Source organism: Hemicordylus capensis, chromosome 4, assembly GCF_027244095.1.
Source record: "Hemicordylus capensis ecotype Gifberg chromosome 4, rHemCap1.1.pri, whole genome shotgun sequence".
Taxonomy (NCBI): domain Eukaryota; kingdom Metazoa; phylum Chordata; class Lepidosauria; order Squamata; family Cordylidae; genus Hemicordylus; species Hemicordylus capensis.
In genome coordinates, this window is record NC_069660.1 from 60,342,454 (window position 1) to 60,363,033 (window position 20,580).

Genomic DNA, 20,580 nt, shown 5'->3' on the forward strand with positions numbered 1-20,580 from the left:
CCCTATAAAATGAGGTTAAGAGAGTGAGCACTCCCTTAATCTGCTTGCAGCCGCAGCTGCCACGCTGCAGGGAGCCCAGAGAGGGGAGGGAGGATCCCCATGATGCACTGCGCACTTGCACAGTGCATCCTGGTCATTCCAGGGGCTGGGAAGACACATCCTGGCCCTCTCCACTGCTTGGCCGCATGGATAATAGCAGGATAGTCTACGGGGAAGGTAAATATAACTCACCTTCCCTGCAGCCTACTCTGGTGCCTCTCTCTCTCTCATTCTCTCTCAATATTTTATTTTATATCAGACAAATCAAAAACAAACAACTCACAGACAAAAGAAGACACATAAGACATCTCACAACCAACCAATAAATCAACTGGAACTCTACTTCCCCCGCCACCCACTTATCATTTCATTCTAACTCAGTAACAATTAAATAATATATCTACGTATCCTCAGAGTTGAAAATATAGAACTTGTGGCCTTATTTACAAAGAAAAACTGACTCTCGGATGTGGCGTTAAACCATGCACTGAATTATAATGTATAAATGGTTCCCACATTGAAACAAATTTATCCTCTGGTTTGTTCTTTATATATAAACTAATCTTAGCCATTGATGCATATTCCAAAAGCTTAAGTTGCCAGTCTTCTGATGACGGAATTGAATTAACGATGATTGAATTAACTTTCCAATATTAAGCATAAAGAATTCTAGCTGCAGTTATCATATATAAAAACAGCTCAGTATATTTTACAGGTACTGTAATATTATGACAATATTAAAGTCATAATATTACAATATGACTTTGTAATATTTAACAAAAAAAACCAAAAAACCCTGGAGCCCTTCTCACTAATCATGAGAAGAGGCTCTTAGAACAGCCCCACTGGGTCAGGCCCAAGGCCTACCTAGTCCAGCATCTTGTTCCCCACAGTGGCCCGCCAGATGCATCTAGGAAGTCCCCAAGCAGGACATGAAGGAATGCCCCCTCTCCTGCTGTTGCTCCATGCAACTGGTCTTCAGAGGTATCCTGTATCCTGCCTCTGAACCTGGAGGTTGCCTATAGCCATCAAGACTAGTAGTTATTGATAGTCCTGTCTTCCATGAATTTTGCTTAAGGCACCTTCACCTTGGGGTACAGGAATATTTTTCTCTGAGAATTTGCTGTGGAGTGGTGGGTCAGCTGCACTACTGTTGGTCTCCACCTATGCCCTACTTGTATATCTGTAAATAGGAGGAGAGTTGGTCTTGTGGTAGCAAGCATGAATTGTCCCCTTGGCTAAGCAGGGTCTGCATTTGAATGGTGTGCCACTGTAACTTTCTGAGTTGGCTTGTGACATTGGTGCAGTATAAACAGGTCATGTTGCTCTGGGAAGAGCACCTGTATACTTGCATGCAGAAGGTTCCAAGTTCCCTCCCTGGCATTTCCAGATAGGGCTGAGAAAGACTCCTGCTGTTGAAAAAGGAGAAGCCACTGCCAGTCTGTGAAGACAATACTGAGCTAGATGGACCAATGGTCTGACTCAGTATACTGCAGCTTCCTCTGTTCCTATGAGGCAAATATTAGAAAGATATCAATCATCTCCAGTGCTCTCTTTCCAAAGGAACCCAACCCAGGTAGTGTTACTGTGGGAATTTCCCAGCACATTCATATAGTATGTTACTATATACTAGAATCTGTGAAATTTAATGATCTTGGGTTATAAAATTGGGTTTAATGGTGTAAGTGATGAAGACTTATCCTAAAGCTGCCATTTTATTTTCTCTTTTCTACCCCAGTTATGGAGATATGGTGCCCAAGACTATTGCTGGCAAGATCTTTGGCTCCATTTGCTCGCTGAGTGGTGTGCTGGTCATTGCTCTGCCTGTCCCAGTGATTGTTTCCAACTTCAGCCGGATTTACCATCAGAATCAAAGAGCTGACAAACGAAGAGCACAAAAGGTAAGATGCTGATGCACAAAACACTACAGTGTATGTACAAAATTCTGCTGTGATGCTGCTTTCATGATACTGGCAAGGCCCAGCAAAACAGCAGTGTTGAGAAATTCTCTTTCGACCCCCCCCCCCCGATACTTTTTTTAAAAAATGCTAAGTTGCAGGTGTGCATTTATCATTCAGTGACTGAAACATCCTGTTGTTTGAAACAGCCATCAAAGATCAAATCCCACCAGCAGACCCTTTTAGAACACTTCAGATACTTCACATAATGCTCTTTGATGGAGGCACATTCAGGTGTGAATTGGCAAGCAGTAGCAATGAACAGAGTGGACTGCTTTAAGTCAAAGAATGAAAATAGTTGTGCTCGCCACTATTTTCACCTGTGGAAGAACAAGGTTTGGTAGCCAAACCTTCTCTCTCTAAAGCATGGTAACTCTATGGGGCAAGTCACACGATCATCCTGGGCGATCTGGAAAGACACAAGGGGAAAGCTGCACTTTACCTTCCTTCCCCCCAGACAACTAAACTTTTCCAGATTCATATGGGCAAATGAGGTCCGACAGGTACCCCGGCCCCAAGCCATGTAGAGCTTTTAAGCAAGACCAGCACCTTAAATATAGCCTGGAAGCGGACTGGTAGCTAATGAAACTGACACACGATGGGTGTAATACTCGTGAAGCGACTTGCACCCACGAGCATCCTTGTGGCAGCTTTCTGAACCAGCTGAAGCTTCTGTACAGTCTTCAAGGACAGCCCCACATAGAGCACATTGCGGTAGTCCAATCTGGATGTTACCAATGCATGAGTCAGGTCAGGTCTGGCTTCTCTTGATCAAGTCCAATATTCTGGATTGATGTCTGTTGTCATGGGATCTGGGAGAGGAGCACCTCAAAGTCCACCGCCTCCATTATCAGGAAGAAAAGAAATACTAATAGTCCACATCATCAGATGCTTAACTTGCTCAGTGACTGTTTATTTCTGTCAGTACAATCCACACCACTACCCAGCTTTGCAGAGCCCTAGGTGCCAGCCTTCTTTGGGGCCATCTACCTAGCAAGCTAAATGGGAAAAGGCTGGAACTCGTCCCTACCACCCCACCCCCAGATCTTTTTCTCAAGTCGCTCAGTTTCCTGCCTATCCCACTTATTCATCTGCATTCTTTCCTTGAGATGTTATTGGACCCAAAAAGTAGTACTACAAGCAGTGGTACAAGGTCACTTAAGGGTACAGGATGGACTTGGCTTCCCCCCATGCCCAGTACCACTCACTCTAGGGCATGTCCTCAAGTTCTGGGTTGGTGCTGGTGGGAGTCGCAAAGAAATCCACCTGCCTCTGGACCAACTCTGGTTAAAGGTGTACAGTAAAAAGAGGAGCTCTTTTCTCCCTTGCACTCTGTCTGCTTCTCCTTCTCTGCACCTTCACCTGTCTCCCTTTGCCACGCATTGAGGCTGTGCACACGAGGAGTCAAACCCAGGCTTGGGTAGCCCAGCCTGGGTTTGGCTGCCTGTGTGCACTGCTGGGATCGGTCCCAATCCCAGTGCTGCCCTCACAGGTAGCCCAACATTTTACCCCGGCCTTTAGCCAGGGTTTAAGGGTGCAAGCACACCCTTAACCCCAGTGCTGGGGTTGTGATTATGCTCAGGCTGTATGCAGCACGAGCAAATTAGAGAGTTGGGCACCTATAGCACCAGACTCATGGGGGTATACCCCAATGCACCACGCTCATTGTTCAGTGCATTGTGGGATTCCTGGAGGCTGGGAAAACAAGTCCTGGCCTCCAGAGATCCACACTGCATGGAGCAGTGCCTTTAACTCGCCTGTCTTTAAATCTTCCTCCTATTGGTCTGTTTCCCATTTATGGTTGCCATGCCTCTGGATTGCAATGCTTCTGGATGACATAACTGGCACCAGGGCTCACCATCAAGAGGAGCCAGCCAAATTCTAGCTATGGGTGCAAACAAAGAGAACTACCCTTTGCTGGCAGATGGCACCCATGATTGGTTGGCAAGGTAAACAGAACCCTATTTTCTCTTGTGACCACAAGTAGAAGGGAAAGGAGGAAGCAGTGATCTCAGACACCTCATTAGCTCCAATGAGGAGTTCTTACCCACCAGTGGGTGAGATAAGGGACACTCTACATGAGTAGAGCATGAAAAGAGGGTCTGGAAGTTCTGCCTGATGGATCACTCACCCGCTCCCCTACACTGCTCACTGTTAGGGCAGCATTTGTCTGAAGAGGCAAATGCTGTAACCATGGTGGTGGGTGTTTCCATGATCAGCAGCCTGGGGTATTCCACCCTCCCAGTGTTAGAAATGCCCACCATCACACAGCTACGGCATTTTCCTCTTCAGACAAATGCTGTAGGCATGTGGACAGAACCAGCCGGCATGGTTTGGTTTGAATCCGGACCGGATTCCAGCCATCCCAGGTGGCTTGGTTCGGGCTCGAATGAGGCCAGGCCCAGCCTGGTCCAGCCGTTGGGCCAGTTTGAAGGCTCAACAGAAATACTTGTAAAGGGGGATCCAGCACAGATTCCCTTTTACAAGTAAAGCGCTGCAGGGGGGAGGGCAAGAAGAAAGTTCCCCCACATGCAGAAAGGCCCAAAATGGGCTCCAGATCGGTCTGCACTATCATTTGGGAGGCAGGTGGAGAAGTAGGAGCCCCTCCCACTCTCCCCACAGCTTCTGGGGCCACCACTGTGTGCCATCCCACTGTGCAGTGGCACAATTTTAAAAGATAAAAAGGGGAACTTTCTCCTCTCCCCCCCCCCCCCCACAGCAGCCATTTACTTGTAAAGAGGAATCCTTGCCGGATTCCCCTTTACAAGTATGCCCTCGAGCCAACTCATGAGTGGGGAGCTTGGCTCAGTTCACCACCAGAATGAGCCCCACCTCCCGCAGTTTGGTTTGAATGCAAACCAGCTCAAGGGCAAGCTGGTTCACACAGCCCTAAAATGCTGCCATAACTGCGAGCAGCATGGGAGAGCAACACACTGGGGCAGGACTTCCTTGTGACGTGATTTAGACACTTGTACAGCATCTTTTTAAATAACGCCCGAAGAGGGTTCTTTTATTCTGCGGGTAGCATTTATTAGCCATTCTATTCTTTCCTTGCTGGTGTAACTTAATGATAGGATTGCACTGTAATCAGCATTAAAAAATAGTTCGTAAACACTGATACTCCAAAGGTCCAAGGAAGGTTTTTGTTTTCTTATGGTTATTTTTTGTTTCCTAGCAGGAGTGAACATTAAATAATGTTCTCAGTAAATCTGAAAATAAAACAAAAGGCAGCTGATGTGACTGTCTGGCATTTTTAATCCTCTGGGGGAAAATCTCTGGTAATTGACTTTCTTCTAATTAGCTCTAATAGCACCTCAGCACCTCCGTGTCTTTTGCAGAAAAGGCTGAAGCAGAGCTATTGCATATCACAGTGTCTGCTGGTAAGTCCAAATGACAGGCGGAGTGACACAAGCCGTAATGAGTTGGATTTTTTTCCCTCCTGCAACAAAGAATGAAGAACAATCTATTATTAAATATGTGGTTTATAAACACAGAAAGGAAATAGCAAATGGAAAGGACTGAGCTGTAAGAGGAGGGGAAATGAATAAAACATGGGCCTACTTCCTTGCCTCTCACTCACAATCAGATGTGATTTTATTAATAAAGTTTAGATTTAAGTGAACATAACATTAGAACAGCCCTTCTGGATCAAGCCCAAAGCCTGCCTAGTCCAGCATCCTGTTTCCCACAGTAGCCCACACCTACAGGCAAGAGGTGAAGGCAAGCCCTCTCACTTACTGTTGTTCCCCTGCAACTGCTATTTAGAGGCTGGATGGCCTATAGCCATCAAACTAGTAGCCACTGAAAGACCTGTCCTCCATGAATTTGTCCAAGCAACTTTTAAAGCCATCCAGACTAGTAGCCATTACAACATCCTGGGGCAGCAACCTTAGAGAGAGCCCTGGTGAGGTGAGAGGCCTGGGGCAAATCAGCCAGTGCGGCGGGGGGCGGCGTCTTCCAGTTAATTCTAATGGGGGATAAAAGAGTGGGGCCTGGGGCGGTCGCCCTGCTTGCCATGCCCTAAGGACACCCTGGGCAGCAAATTCAATAGATTAATTATGTCCTGTCTGGAAAAGTACTTCCTTTTGTTGGTCCTAAATTTCCTGGCCTTCAGTTTCATGGGATGACCCCTGGTCCTAGTGTTGTGTGTGAGAGAGAGAGAAAATTGTCTCTGTCTACACTCTCTGCTCCATGCATAAATTTATTCACCTCTATCATGTCTCCCCATAGTCATCTCTTTTCCAAACTACAAAGCCCTGAAGCCTTGCCTCACAAGGAAGGTGCTCCAGGCCCCTGATCATCTTGATTGCCTTCTTCTGCACCATTTCCAGTTCCACAACGTCCTTCTTAAGATACAGTGACCAGAACTGTATGCAGTACTTGAAATGTGGCCACATCATAGATTTGTATAAGGGCTTGCTTGCTTGCTTGCTTGCTCTATCTTTCTATCTATCTATCTGACATATTTCTACACCACCCAAATTTCTATACTGTCAAAAGCTTTTGGACTAGGTGGTGCTGCTCCACTCAGATCAGGCCCGATCCCAGCAGTTCTCACAGGCAGCCTAACCGAGGCTGGGCTTCCCTAGCCTGGATTAGTGTGTGCATGAGAACAGCCTCAATGAGACACTACCCATGAATGTGGTCAGTGAATCACCTCCTTAGTGACTGGATCTCTCCATGGTATCTACAAAGCATTTCAAATTCTGGTTTAAAAGCCAGAGTTCATGGCAAAGGTAATGACAACAGAGGAGCTGGACAGCAGCAATGATTGATGGTGCTGAATTGGCATGGTGCTAGAATCATCAATTGACATGGGTTTACAATGAGTATGGATGTTGATGCATTGACATTCAAAGCCTGTGGCTTTGGTCACTGACCAAGTGAGCATCCTTGATATCAGTAGCAATGGGATCATACTGTGATAAAATTATTTATTTTTACATTTATATCCCACTCTTCCTCCAGAGAACCCAGAGCTGTGTACATGGCTGGGTTTATCCCCACAACAACCCTGGAAGAGTAGTGACTGGCCCAGAGTCACCTAATGAGTTTCATGGCTCAAAAGGGATTTGAACTCGGGTATCCCCAGTCCTAGTCCAACACTATTTAGAGTGAACTAACTATTTTGAGATGAGCTGTCCAGCAGGAATGCCTCTCTCATGCCCTCTGGGTTGGAATCAAAGACTATGAGGCAGAATCCAAAGGAAAGTTCTTTGGTATGAGTGAACCCCATAGAAATGAATAGGAATTCATTTGTCTTGCCCCATTCACAAGTAATGTGAAACCAGAGTTTAAGGGGGCAGAGGTTGCCAAACCTGTAAGTCCAAATCAGGCCTGCTCAACTTAGGCCCCCCAACTGTTTTTGGACTACAGCTCCCATAATTCCCAGCCACAGTGGCCAATAGCCAGGTATTATGGGAGTTGTGGGACAACATCTGCAGGAAGGCCAAAGTTGAGCAGCCCTGATCTAAATGCAGGAAACTTCAGTTCTGCATGGAGAGTAACCCAAGGTTTTCTTCTCTAAACTCCAATTTGAATCCTCAGGTTGTAGTAAGTTTCTCCGCTCCAACTTGAGGTTTGCCACAGCCTGCATTATGTGCAAATGTGGCACTGCAGGCCTGGGTATCTAGAACCGGAGTTGAAGGAGGAAGCTCCTCCCTCTCTCTGGCTGTGATTGGCTGTGCAGGCTGTCCTTCATGCAAGAAGGAAGCCCTCAAAGCCAGGTGTCCCCCCGCCCTGCAGTCTCCCTGACTGCAGAGAGCCTGCTCTCCATTACATCTGAATTTGGACAGGAGGGATGGGGAGCGGAACCATAGTTCTGTACTACGTGTGAATACAGCTGATATGGTTCATTCAATAAACTACAAGTGAAGCTGAGAAGGAATTTAAAAACTCCCTTTCATTTATATGAGGGTCATATAGATTGGATGGCAATTGGTTATTGTAAGGGATAGAGCTTGCACAGGAACCTTCCCAATGGTTTGTTAGATATCACCTACAAAGTTGTAGAACCATCCAAACTTTGATTTCTAACAGTATGTTCCATTTCTTCATACAAAACTGCAGAATCATTGCACTGGAAGATCACTTCTTTGCTTCCCCAGCCTGTCAAAGTCCAATATAACTTTTCCCCCTCCTGCTCAAGGATGCCCCTGCATGCAATTAATAGATTTACTTTTTTAAAATTTCTCTGCTAATTGCTTATGCAACAGCTCTGTGTGGAAGCTTCCTTGCTGAGCATTTTAACCAAGCTCTGCCTAATCAGACTTTTCTGGACAGCTTCCTGCTGTTTAGTACCGCTCCTGGCTTGATCCCTGGTCTGACTGCCCTGACCTTGTTGGACAGGCTCTAAGTGGTCTAGGTCTCCGACCATTTGTGTCCTCCTGCAGCCCTCGGGGTAGGTAGAAATGGACAGTGAAGCCTTCTCACAATCCGTGAGAAGAGCTTCTGTTCTGTCTGTGGGGACAGCAAGCTTAGCCCGTTCTCCCTGCAGACGATCAAAGTGCAGCCCCGAGCAGCTGAATTGGCCACCCACACAACTGCCAGCTCCGTCACAGAGCTGGTGGGAGCTGCAGGGATTGGGGGCTGCATAGCCTCCAGAAGTCCCAGGATGCCCCGCGTGAGCGTGAAGAGAAACTCCCGAGAAATCCTGGAGTGGTGGTACCACCTTGTGGAATATCTGGAAAGTGCAAGCGTCCAGTAGCAATATAGCTGGAGTCCCGGCCTGGCTCCTCCTCCTCCTGGACCGGCTCCCATCCTCTTTTCCCTTCCCAAATCGCGCGCTGCTGGAAGAGCCAGCGAGCCAATCGCAGCGTGGGAGGAGCTCCCCAAGTTGCCGGTTTCTGTTCACCGCCAACATAATCATTGCACCCTCTTCTAGCACGCAGAGATGCCTTCAGCGCTCCCGCCATTGAAAGTATGTTCTGAAAATATGTCTAGAGTACTCACTGACAGCTTCTCATTTTTGAGAAATTCCCGAGCCCGGGAGTCTGGCTGCAGGCCGACACACGAGTAAAAAAATGAGGTTAACGGAGCGCTCGCTCCGCTAATCTCATTTAAGGGGAGGGGGAATTAGGTGGGCTAGCCGCCTTGGGAGCATCGAGCTCGCCGGTGGTTCCCACAAACACTGGAAATTGAGCTAAGCTCCCTTAGCCCACTTTCCGGTGATAGTGGGAATAGCCTCAGTGTGTGAACCTTGATGTCTGGCATGTGTGGATGGACTCCATGAAAAGGAATTTTGGGTTTGAGGCAATGTGAAGTGACGCACAATTCTAACTGGAGTGTTTGATCTGTGATGGGCCATTCACACATGTATGCCATCACTGATACTGATTCCAGCACACATGCATGCCATGTGGTGCTGTAGGCATTAGAGTATTGTCACGATTCTGTGCTTTATTGTCTAGTTCAGGAGTTCCCAACCTGTGGTACTCCAGAACTACAGCTCTTGTCCCCCCCCCCCCCCGCTACAATATGTTTTGGCTAGGGATGGTGGGAGTTATAGTTCAGCAACATCTGGAGTACTACAGGTTGGGAACCCCTGGTCTAATTATTATTATTTATTATTTATTCGATTTTTATACCGCCCTTCCAAGCTGGCTCAGGGCGGTTTACAATTAAAAAACAGAAATCATTAAAAACAATTAAAATAGAAATACAAATATAAACACCAAATTTAAAAACATCTTAAAAAACAATTAAACTATCAAAACAATTAAAACCCTGAAAACCAGGTTAAGATTAAAACAATTAAAACTAAATTGCATACATCTCTGTTTGTTGTACCTTGGATCAAGCAATATACAGAAAAGATATATAGATCTGTGGCAGCCTAGATTACAGAGGACGGTCCTTCAGCTCATGTTATTGTGACACTGAATGACCTTGAGATGCACATTCTTATACTATACATATGGACTTGAAGCTGATTCCTGGATGTTAATAATGCAGATAGGGCTTAGCTTTTAGTGCTTCTATTCTGGTATTTTTTTTCTAGCACTCCAATCTAATTTTACAATTACACACAAAATTCTACTTGATTGAATTGTTAAGTCTGAAATAGCACATCCGCCGTGTGTGTGTGTGTGTGTGTGTGTGTGTGTGTGTGTGTGTGCAACTCAACAGGTAATGAACTAACCTAGCTCATCTTACCACCAGTATAACTGAATATCACACAGCAACAATGTTGTGTCATGAGAAATTTAACATTTCAGATCTATATTAATTCTTACCTGAATTCTTCAAATACTCCAGTTTCATAGCTTCAAATATAACACAAAATGCAACCAACATCCTTTCTCATTTATGTCCCAGCACCATGACCTTCTAGATCAGGGGTTCTCAACCTTGGGTCCCCAGATGTTATTGGACTTCAACTCCCATAATCTCCAGCCCCAATGGCCTTTGGTTGGGGATTATGGGAGTTGAAGTCCAACAACATCTGGGGACCCAAGGTTGAGAACCCCTGTTCTAGATAATTCAAATACCTTTTAAGAACCCCTAAGCAAAGCTTATTTTGTGATCAGTGACAGCAGCATTCACACCTTCAAACCTCTCGTTTAACAAAAATAGCACTTCAATTGCTTAAAATAGCACTTGTGATCACATGTAATTTGAAAGGAAATAAATGCTTTTAGAAGAAAATGCCATTCTGCTAGTTAAACATGAAATCATTGATGCATTATAATATTATTACAATTTCCTAAGATCAGTGGTGCATCAGAGCCAGTAAGCTATTGTTGTTTAAGGACATTGGTGCACAGATGCCCACTACTCCAGGATCTTTGGATTAGGGCCCAGGAGTACTGAAGTATCCGCTAGCCTGATTTTCTGCAGTCGTGAGAACCACCGGGCTCGGCTGCGAGTCTGGTGGTTCTAGAGCGGGTAACCCGCTCAAGTACCCCTCCTCTAAAACCGGGTTTGCGGAGTGAGCGCTCCGCAAACCCAGTTATTTTTATCGTGAGTATCCGTGGCATGGCTCCATGCCACGGCTACTCACAACGAGACCCACGGAGGGGAGGTGGAAATCCGGCTCCCGGCTCTGGGGGTCTCGCCAGCATGCCCTGCACGCTCACACAAGGCATGCTGGAGCTTCCGGGGGGCGATCAGCCCCCGCTCCCTACAGCCCCCACCAGCTCTGTCACGAAGCCGGCAATTGTGTGGGCGGCCGATCCGGCCACCCAGGGCTCCCACTTGCTCATGTGCTGCACAAACCGGGTCTCACTGATAGTGAGACCCGGCTCAGTATTTCTAATCTGACTTGTATTATCCTTGCTCACAGCCACCTCTACATTTATCCCATTTTTATTAAGAGGCAGCTACATCCATATAACAAACGTGTTCTTTATTATTAGAAAAGTACTTTTACGCATCACAAACCAGTTCAAAGGTCTTCCATGTTAGTCTGGTATAGATCTTTGGATATGTGAAAATATTTGATGAGCTGGAGAAAAAGCAGCATTTAATGTTTTTACCCAAATCAAAGGTGACGTTGAGGCTATTCACACAATGGGAGAAAATCGGGCTAGCGTAGGCTAGCCTGATTTTCTTCCATCATGTGAACCACCGGGCTCTGTAGCCCTGTGATTAAACTGGGTTTGCGGAGTGAGCGCTCTGCAAACCCAGTTTAAGCAATTTTGAATAGCCATGGCACAGTTCTGCAGTGCAGCTACTCATGAGTAGACCCCCAGCAGGAGGCTGAAAAGCAGCCTCTCGGATAGGGGGTCTCTCCAGTATGCCCTGCATGCTCGCGCAGGGCATACTGGAGCTTCCAGGGGCCACATGGCTCCCGATCCTCCCAGCCCCCTCTGGCTCTGTCATGGAGCCAGCAGTCATGTGGGTGGCTGATTCGGCCACCCAGGGCTCCCACCCTGCTCGTCTGCAGGGAGAGTGGACTTAGCCCGCTCTCCTCTCTTACCTTCGCAAAGCGGGTCTCACTGATCGTGAGACCGGGTTCTCTAAATGTAAGATGTTTCCCTTTAAAAGTAGAGGTTAATAAAATTGATACCTGCATTTACTTGAAAGGAATAGGACTCTGAATTGAAGATGACCTCCTGATTTCTAATGCCAAAGACCTTGGAAAATACCAAGTCTTGGATTCAGGTAAATACAGAGCCCCTTCTCATGAGCAGTGAGAAGGGCTAGAGGGTGGGCTGCGGTGAAAGCTAGTTAGATGTACCTTCTCTGCAGATGAACAGTGCCTCCTTGGATGGGTGGATTGCCCACTCAGATAAGCACTGAGTCCTGCCAGTACCTCCAATGGTTGAGGTGCCAGGACATGCCACCCCCCACCCCCCGGAGCTTCAATTATGTACCGCATGAGTGCATGATGCAATGTTGGGATTCCCCCTCCCCTCCACCCCACCAAGACTGCCAGCCACGGCTGCAAGGAGACACACAATCGGGGAAATGGTGTTAAGAGAGTGCTTGCTCTACTAATCCCATTTTGAGGGGAGGCTCCACAAGCGTGTTTGCCACTGTGGTGCCATCAGGATCGCAGCCAGGGGCATAACTACTATTAGGCAAGGGGAGGCAGCTGCCTGGGGGCCCCCACGCCTCGAGGGGCCCCCCCAGAGGCAAGTCACTTGTGGAGTGTGTGTGTGTATAAGTGAGGGGCCCATTTTAAAATTTTGTCTCTGGGCCCACTCCAGCCTTGTTTCGCCCCTGATCGCAGCACCACTAACCCTAACCCTAAGGAATCCCAGCCCGGTTTTTCACGCGCTTCTGTACGGTTGGGATTGGGCTGATCCTGGTGGCACCACTGCAGCAAACCCATCTATGAACCCTCCCTTTAAAATGAGGTTAAGGGAGTGAGCACTCCCTTGACCTCATTTTTACAATTGGCTGTCAGCCGTAGCTGCAAGCAGCCACAGCTAGCAGGCTTGGGGAGGGGAGGGGATCCCCATAATGCATTGTGCACTCACATTATTGGAGCTATGAGGAGCAGGGCGACACATCCCGGAACCCCGGCCCTCGGAGCTACCGGCAGCAGCCAGTGCTTGTCTGAGCGGGTGATCCACCCAACCAGGGAAGGCGGAATGATCGTCTGCAGGGAGGTAAGCTTTTTAGGGCTTCCTTCCCGCAAACCCTATAGCCCTTTCTCACTGCTTGTGAGAAAGGGCTCATTAAGTCCAGGGGTGTAACTACTATTAGGCAAGGGGAGGTGGCTGCCTAGGGTCCCCCACACCTCAAGGGGCCCCCCTAGAGGCAAGTCACATGACTACATATTGTGAAGTAAGTGTGTGTGTGTGTGTGTGTGTGTGTGTGTGTGTGTGTGTGTGTGTGTGTGAGCAAGGGGCCCATTTTAAAATTTTGTCTCTGGGCCCACTCCAGCCTTCTTACGCCCCTGATTAAGTCTATTGTATAGAAAGGAACACCCCCTGAGGTGTCCAAAGATTTTGGAGTCTCATTTCATTATTTGTAAGAAACAACATTCTCGCCACTGTCCAAAATGGCCAGTGGAAGTCCTATTTTTCTTTGTTTCCTTTCTGACCTTTGATCTGTTTTGCAAAGAGAGAGTATATGTTGCTAACCTTGATGCTGACATGATTGATTGCTGCTCTTATCAGGTTAGTCTTGTTGACAGACACAAATGTAAGCATGTTTTATTTTCGCATCACATTTGAATTTCTAATTCTCCCAGCGCTGGATAAATGGCTGGATTAGTAAACTCATATTCACTTTAAATAGGTGACTAATTTTCACTTGCTCAACATAGTAGAGCTGCCTAAATAGGAGCAAAGCTCACACAGAGGCACTTCACAGGATTACTATGAAGTGCTTGGATGAGGTTGGCGGGGAGAGTGGGCTTAGCCTGCTCTCCCTGCAGATGATCATGCAGTAAGCAGCATGTGGGCTGGAAACAAGCTGGGCTCTGTCCCTCTGACCATTTTTTTTTAATTATTTGCATTATTCACATAATAACATAGAACAGTAACATATAACACAGTACATTTAACAATCATATTTTCCAAACGTCACAAGAAAATCCAAAATCAAATCTAGTACTGTTAATATAATAAATATAATCTGCCCAGATACAGTGAAACTGTGATTCTACTCTCACAGCCTGCATTAATCTTATCAGTGGTCTTTTCTAAAAGTGCAATGGACCACACCTTATTATACCATTGCTCAATTGTTAATTGATCCAAATATTTCCATTGTTGAACAATTTGTGTTTTCGCTGCCAGAATTTAAAAAATGACAAGTTCCTTATTTTTTAACTTATCATTATTTTCTACAAAAATATGTAATAGCCCCAATTCCGGAGAACACTCAACATTTTGTTTCGTTATAATTCTTATTTCTCCAGATATTTTCTGCCAAAAACATACCACCTTTTCACAGGACCACCACATGTGGTAAAATGTTCCCTTTTGCTTACACCCTCCAAGCAGAATAGTTATGAGAGATATTTGCTAATTTTACTGGAGTTAAATGCCACCGATGTATAATCTTCCATTGTAGTTCTTGTAGGGAAGCTGACAGGAATCCCCCAGACTTCCATAATGATTGCCATTTACTCTCGTCTATAGGACTTCCCAAATCCACTACCCAAATATCCTTCAAGGCTTTTGGAGGGTCCCTTATTTCTAATTGTAACAATAGAGTATAAATTTTAGAAACAATCCCTTTTGGCTGATCCTGATAAGACAAAATTATTTTTTTCAAAATGCGTAAGTGATGGAGATACTATTATTACTCAAAACAGATTTAATTTGAAACCAAAATAACCATGACAATTGATAACCTATCTTATACTCAATCTGTTCCCTATTGAGTAACCGCTCCCCATTAAAAATATCTTGAAGTCTATATAACCCATATTTCTCACCATTGCAACACAGCAGCTGAGTCTGGAGGAGGTTGTGCCCAAGCCGCAGCAGTGGCAGCAGGGAAGCCTCTTGGCCAGGTGAGTCAGCCAATCCCTCTGCAGCCTCAGAAGCAGCGGCTGCTGCCAGCATTGCCAGTCCCAATGACAATGTGAGCCTGAACTGCCATAGTCACCTCCTCCTCCTCTAGCCCACACACCATCAGCCAGCTAGCTGAGCTTCCCCTCCCACAGCGAGTGAGGTAAAGTTGAGAGAGAATTGTAGAGTTGAAACAAGGTGGCTGTTTACAAATATCTTAAGTGCCGTTTGTCTTAACTGGAAGCATCTTAAGTCAAGGACTGTCTGGACTCTTTGCTCTTGTAGAAATTAAACTACCAATGCTTCTCCCTGCTTTGTTCCCGCAGTAAGAAGAAAGCAATGAGGCTATTCTTGCAATGGGGGGGAACCCCATCGCTAAAGAAGCCCAGCCCGGTTTTTCCCCATCGTGAGTACCAGCGGGCTTGTGGGCAGGCCCAATGGTTCTCTGGTGGCTAGCCTGCCAAAGTAGCCCTCCCCTAAGCCCAGGTTAGCAGAGCAAGCACTCCGCTAACCCGGGTTTCCTGATCATGTGCCAACACAGCGCGGCTCCACACAATGGCAACACACAGGGAGACCCCCACCAGGAGGCTGCAAGCAGCCTCCCAGGTTTGGAGGTCTCTCCAGGATGCTCTGCACACACACGAGGCATCCTGGAACTTCTGGGGGCCATTCAGCCCCCGATCCCCACCACCCCTGTCAGCTCCATGACTGAGCCAACAGTCGTGTGGGCGGCCAATCCGTCCGCCCAGCTACGAGCGGCTGCTCATCTGCGGAGACAGTGGGCTAAGCCCACTCTCCCCACAGAACCCCCTCAGGCACTTCACACCGATCATGTGAAGCACCTCAATGACTATTTTCTCTTGTTCTCCCACACAGGGAGGCCTCAGGTTTCAGTGGTGGGAGGAGGACAGAGAGATGTTAATGGGGGGGGGGGCAAAATGGAAGCAACATTCAATAGTGAACTCTTCAATATATTCAGGGTTAAATTGCACAGAGATCAGGTGGTGTCTGGGGCAGTGGTTCCCCCCCACCACCCATGCACTTGCTGTGGGCCACCAAGGACAGTAGCATGAACACCAGGGAAATGAGGAGAGGTTTCACCACCATATCCCCATTCACTGTCTTAGCTGCCCACCACCCAGAGAAGTCAAGAATGGAGTTGATTCCATCAAAATGGTTTGAACAGAAGCCCCTACCCACACAGGTTTCCCTGGGAAGCAGTTGGTTGGTTGGTTTTATTCATTTGATTTATATACCGCCCCTCCAAAAATGGCTCAGTTACATTTGATGCTTCCTAGAAGAGGGCTCTTCCCCCCATGGGTTCACTATCCATCCCTAAGGGCAGCAACAGTGCTGGCAGGAACACTGCCAGAGAGCTGAGAGGAGACTTCAACACCCTGGGGCCATTCACATGACCAAGCAGGGAGGTGGGCAGGGGAGGCTACTCAAACTCACCTCCCCCCTCCAGATAAACACAAAAATGCTGCTGGGAGTATGGACCACCCTTTCAGATGTTCTGCACTGTGCAGAACACCTACAGCATTGTGGAGATCTCACAATGCACCACAAGCAGGGATCCCTATCAGATGGGCACTCTAGATGCCCGTCTCTCTGTCTTCTCAGGCTTTGTGCAGTTCAAGGAGACATATGAACACGGAAGTCAGGTCAAGGGAGTGCTTGCTCTTTGGCTAAGAACTGGGCTTCGGAGCAGGGTTAGGCTGGGTGGGAGAACCTGGATCTGCATGGATCCTGGCACTCCACACCAGCAGCCTAGCCCAGACTAAGCTGCACTAGCCTCGGCTAGGCTGCTTGCGAGAACAGCCTCCTTGCCTCCTCAGCATCTTTTTTAGCTGTGCACCAACTGAATGAAGCAAGTCACATGAGCAGTGGGAGGCACCAAAAGGAGGTCTGCATTCTCCTCGCAGACGATCCAAAGGTAGCCCTGGGCAGCTGGATTGACTGCCTACATGACTGCCGGCTTTGTCACGGAGCTGGCGGGGGCTGCTGGGATTGGGGGCCACACAGCCCCCAGAAGTCCCAGGATGCCCCGCATGAGTGCGCAGGGCATCCTGGAGCAACCCAATGGGGGTCTCCTCGTGTGCCGCCATGGCGCGGAGCTGTGCCGTGGTGGCACACAACCAAAAAGATGAGGTTAACAGAGCGTGTGATCTTTTTGTTAGCCATTTTGAATATGGTCTCATAGAACAGTGGGTTATAAATCTATTAAATAAATAAAAAGCCTTGCCTTACAATGATTGCTTTTTCCATCTCATAGTAATGAGAGAGAGATGTGATTCTGAGGAACAACTGGCTATGGTCTGAGCCATGTGGGCAGGCAGGCAACTGTCCCCTCACTACCCACTTTAAATAGCGCCTCTGCCCATCTGATGTTTAATGAGCATAAATAGGCAACTCTAGACACCTATTCTCTGACTTGGACAAGAGAAGCCCTAGCAAATGGATTTTATTGTAGCCATGAAGCAGCTGCCAAAAAAAGTATGCTTGGGACAAGCAATCCTTGCCCAGCAGTAACATTTAGACGCACTCACCATGGGCCTCAACACCCATCACGTTGTGAGACTCTTCACAGCTGTGATTCAGACTCTACATATCCATGACTGTCGGGGTTAGGGGAGACCTGAAAACTTTACAGCTGAGGTAGAGAATTCTTGCTATGGGAAGTTATTTTCAACGGCAACCCTATAGTAATTCTCAATTGCTCCAGTGGAGAGGCGTAGCTACCATTGCACGCGGGTGGGGGTTGCGCCTGGTGCCCCATCCCCACCCCATTCATCTGACATCAGCCACAGGGGGCGTGGCCACATCAGCGAACAGGACCCACATTCCCTGTTTGCAAGTAAATCTTGGCCAGCGCCACATTTGCAGTATGGCCGGGAGCACTTTTTCTCTGCTTGAAAGGCAGAGAGATGCATTCTTGGCCAGGCTGGGGACCCAGCACCTGCTGAAGCTTCTCAAAAATGGAGCCGCACAGCATTGGTGTCACAGCAGAGCCAACATGGCTGTTGTCTATTCTGGGGGGCATAGGCATTGCAAGCCTTGATTTCAGCTGTGTATGAGCTGATTTCAGCCAAACAAAAAGACCCAGTGAACTTGTAATTACTTTTTGGTGAGAACTGAACAATATATTATATATATTTAGGACACATCCCTATTAGAGGGGAAAATGAGAACCACTTGTGGGGTGTGTTGCAAAATAGCACATGAAGCTCAATATTTACATTTGTAAGAGAATAAGATAATGACCTACTAATTTATTTGTTTGAGTTACAGCTCAGCCTCTAACTACTTTTACTTTTGATTGATTTTTTTAACACCATTTCAATAGCCCAAGGTGATGTACAAAAGTGGGGGGAACCCAAAGACATCAATATTATACTTCATTGCATATTATAATAAATCAGGCTTCCTCTTATCATTGGCAAACAAGTTGAAAGAAAAAAGTCTAGCATTGTTTCTGAAGTATAATGAGGCTCAAATGAACTTCCAAGGAGAGGGAGTTCTATCTTGTTGGAGCTATAACAGAGAACACTGCCTCCTGTGCCTTTGATGTTTTGATCTTGCTATAAGTCAAATGCTCTGAATGTGTGCACCCAAAACACCATCCCCTGCTGATCTCAAGGATGTACAGAAGGAGGTGATCAGTGTCCCCTCTAAGGCATGCACGTGCATATGCTCACATGGTTTTTTATGTCCGCACAGTTAATTTTAGATCCCGCCCAGGTTGAATCAGGAAGGCCCCACTCTGAATGCATGTGCACACACAGTGCCTTGATATTGCCTCCCAGAACAAAACTCATTCTGCACACAGATTTTTTAAAAAGCAAGAACACTGGAGGTGATCCTTCAATTATGTAGGGCCTAAAGCTTTTATAGGTATAACAGACATCTCCAAATGTACCTATATGTTTTCCAACATTTTGAGGATCGATCTGAGTTGGATGCTGCTAGCATATTTCAGGCAAGATGCCAGCAAGTGAGTACTTTATATACCTCTTTGATATTTAGACAGTGGGATCTTAAGGAATAAGAGTTCCAAATTGCAAGCCAGTCCTCATCCCCAACTTGTCACTCAAGGTCCTTGTTCCATCTTCTCTATAGGAGGGCTTAGAGGATGCTTGTAAATCTAATACAATCGAATATAGTTGCACAAGAAGACCCCTATACAATGTTGTGTTATCCATAATTCATGTTTTTAAAAATGTTTTAGTTCTAGGAGATTTTTTTTATCTTAATTGTACTAAAAAGAAACAATATACATGTTAATGTACCTAGAAGTATGCAAGCAATGTTGTCCATGCACTCTCAAAATTGTTGGGCCAGATCGACAGGGAAATTGTCAGAGTGACCGATGTGATTCCCCCAAACTGCTGAGTTTGGCCAGGTCATGCAGGAAATCTGACAGTTTGCTGACATTGTTAGAAACCACATCCACCCTTCTCCTGCATTCCCTTGCCCTCCCCTGCACCCTCCCCATCCCCCTCTCTTACTTGGGACTCCAGAGGATACAGAAGAAAGAGCAGGAAGGAGAGGTACATATAGGCTGGAGTCAACTCCTGCCAACAGCAAGGGACGATTTTGGAGGAAACTGATTATCTAGACCCATTTCAAACTGGCTTTAGAACAGGCTATGGAGTTGAGACAGCCTTGGTCGGCCTGATGGATGACCTTTACCAGGGAATCAACAGAGGGAGTGTGACTCTGTTGGTCCCCTTGGATTTCTCAGTGGCATTCGATACCACCAACTATGGTATCCTTCTGGGTAGCTTGGGGGAGTTGGGAATAGGGGGCACTGCTCTGCAGTGGTTCTGTTCGTATCTCTCGGGTAGATCCCATATGGTGGAGCTTGCTGACAGTCACTCCTCAAAGCAGGAGCTGTTATATCCCTCAGGGCTCCATTCTGTCACCGATGATTTTCAATATCTACATGAAACCGCTGGGTGAGGTCATCAGGAGATTTGGTGCTGGCTGTTATCAGTATGCTGATGACACCCAAATCTACTTCTCCCTCCCTTCTTCTGGAAATGGCACTCACTCTCTAAATGCCTGCCTACTGGCAGTAATGGGCTGGATGAGGGATAACAAATTGAAGCTGAATCCAAGCAAGACAGAGGCGCTCATTGTGGGGGCTCAGAATCTGAGGAGTGACTTAGATCTTCCTGTGCTGGATGGGGTTACACTCCCCCAGAAGGAGCAGGTGTGCAGCTTGGGAATACTCCTGGACCCAGGCCTCACCCTGGTTTCTCAGGTGGAGGCCATAGCCCGGAGTGCTTTCTATCAGCTTTGGCTGATTCTACAGCTGCGCCCATTCCTTGAGGAGGATGACCTCAAAACAGTGGTGCACCAGCTGGTAACCTCCCAGCTTGACTATTGCAATGGGCTCTACATGGGGCCGCCTTTGTACGTAGTTCAGAAACTTCAATTAGTTCAGAATGCAGCAGCCAGATTGGTCTCTGGGGTAACCCGGAGAGACCCTATTATGCCTATTTTGAAACAATTGCACTGGCTGCCGATATGTTTCCTGGCAAAATACAAAGTACTGGTGATTACCTTTAAAGCCCTGAATGGCTTAGGCCCGAGTTACCTTAAAGAGCGCCTTCTTCTGTGTGATCTCCACCGCACATTAATGTCATCTGAGGAGGTTTGTCTCC

The 20,580-nt window shown here is 46.9% G+C and overlaps 1 protein-coding gene across 3 annotated transcripts in view; it reads left to right on the plus strand.

The window, feature by feature from the left end:
* KCND3 (potassium voltage-gated channel subfamily D member 3) overlaps window positions 1-20,580 on the plus strand; it is a 503,489-nt gene that overhangs the window by 389,087 nt on the left and 93,822 nt on the right. For all 3 annotated transcript variants that reach the window (XM_053246959.1, XM_053246962.1, XM_053246961.1), the window contains exon 3: window positions 1,778-1,940. In XM_053246959.1, the coding sequence (XP_053102934.1) occupies window positions 1,778-1,940 (163 nt within the window). The remainder of the gene's footprint in view (window positions 1-1,777; window positions 1,941-20,580) is intronic.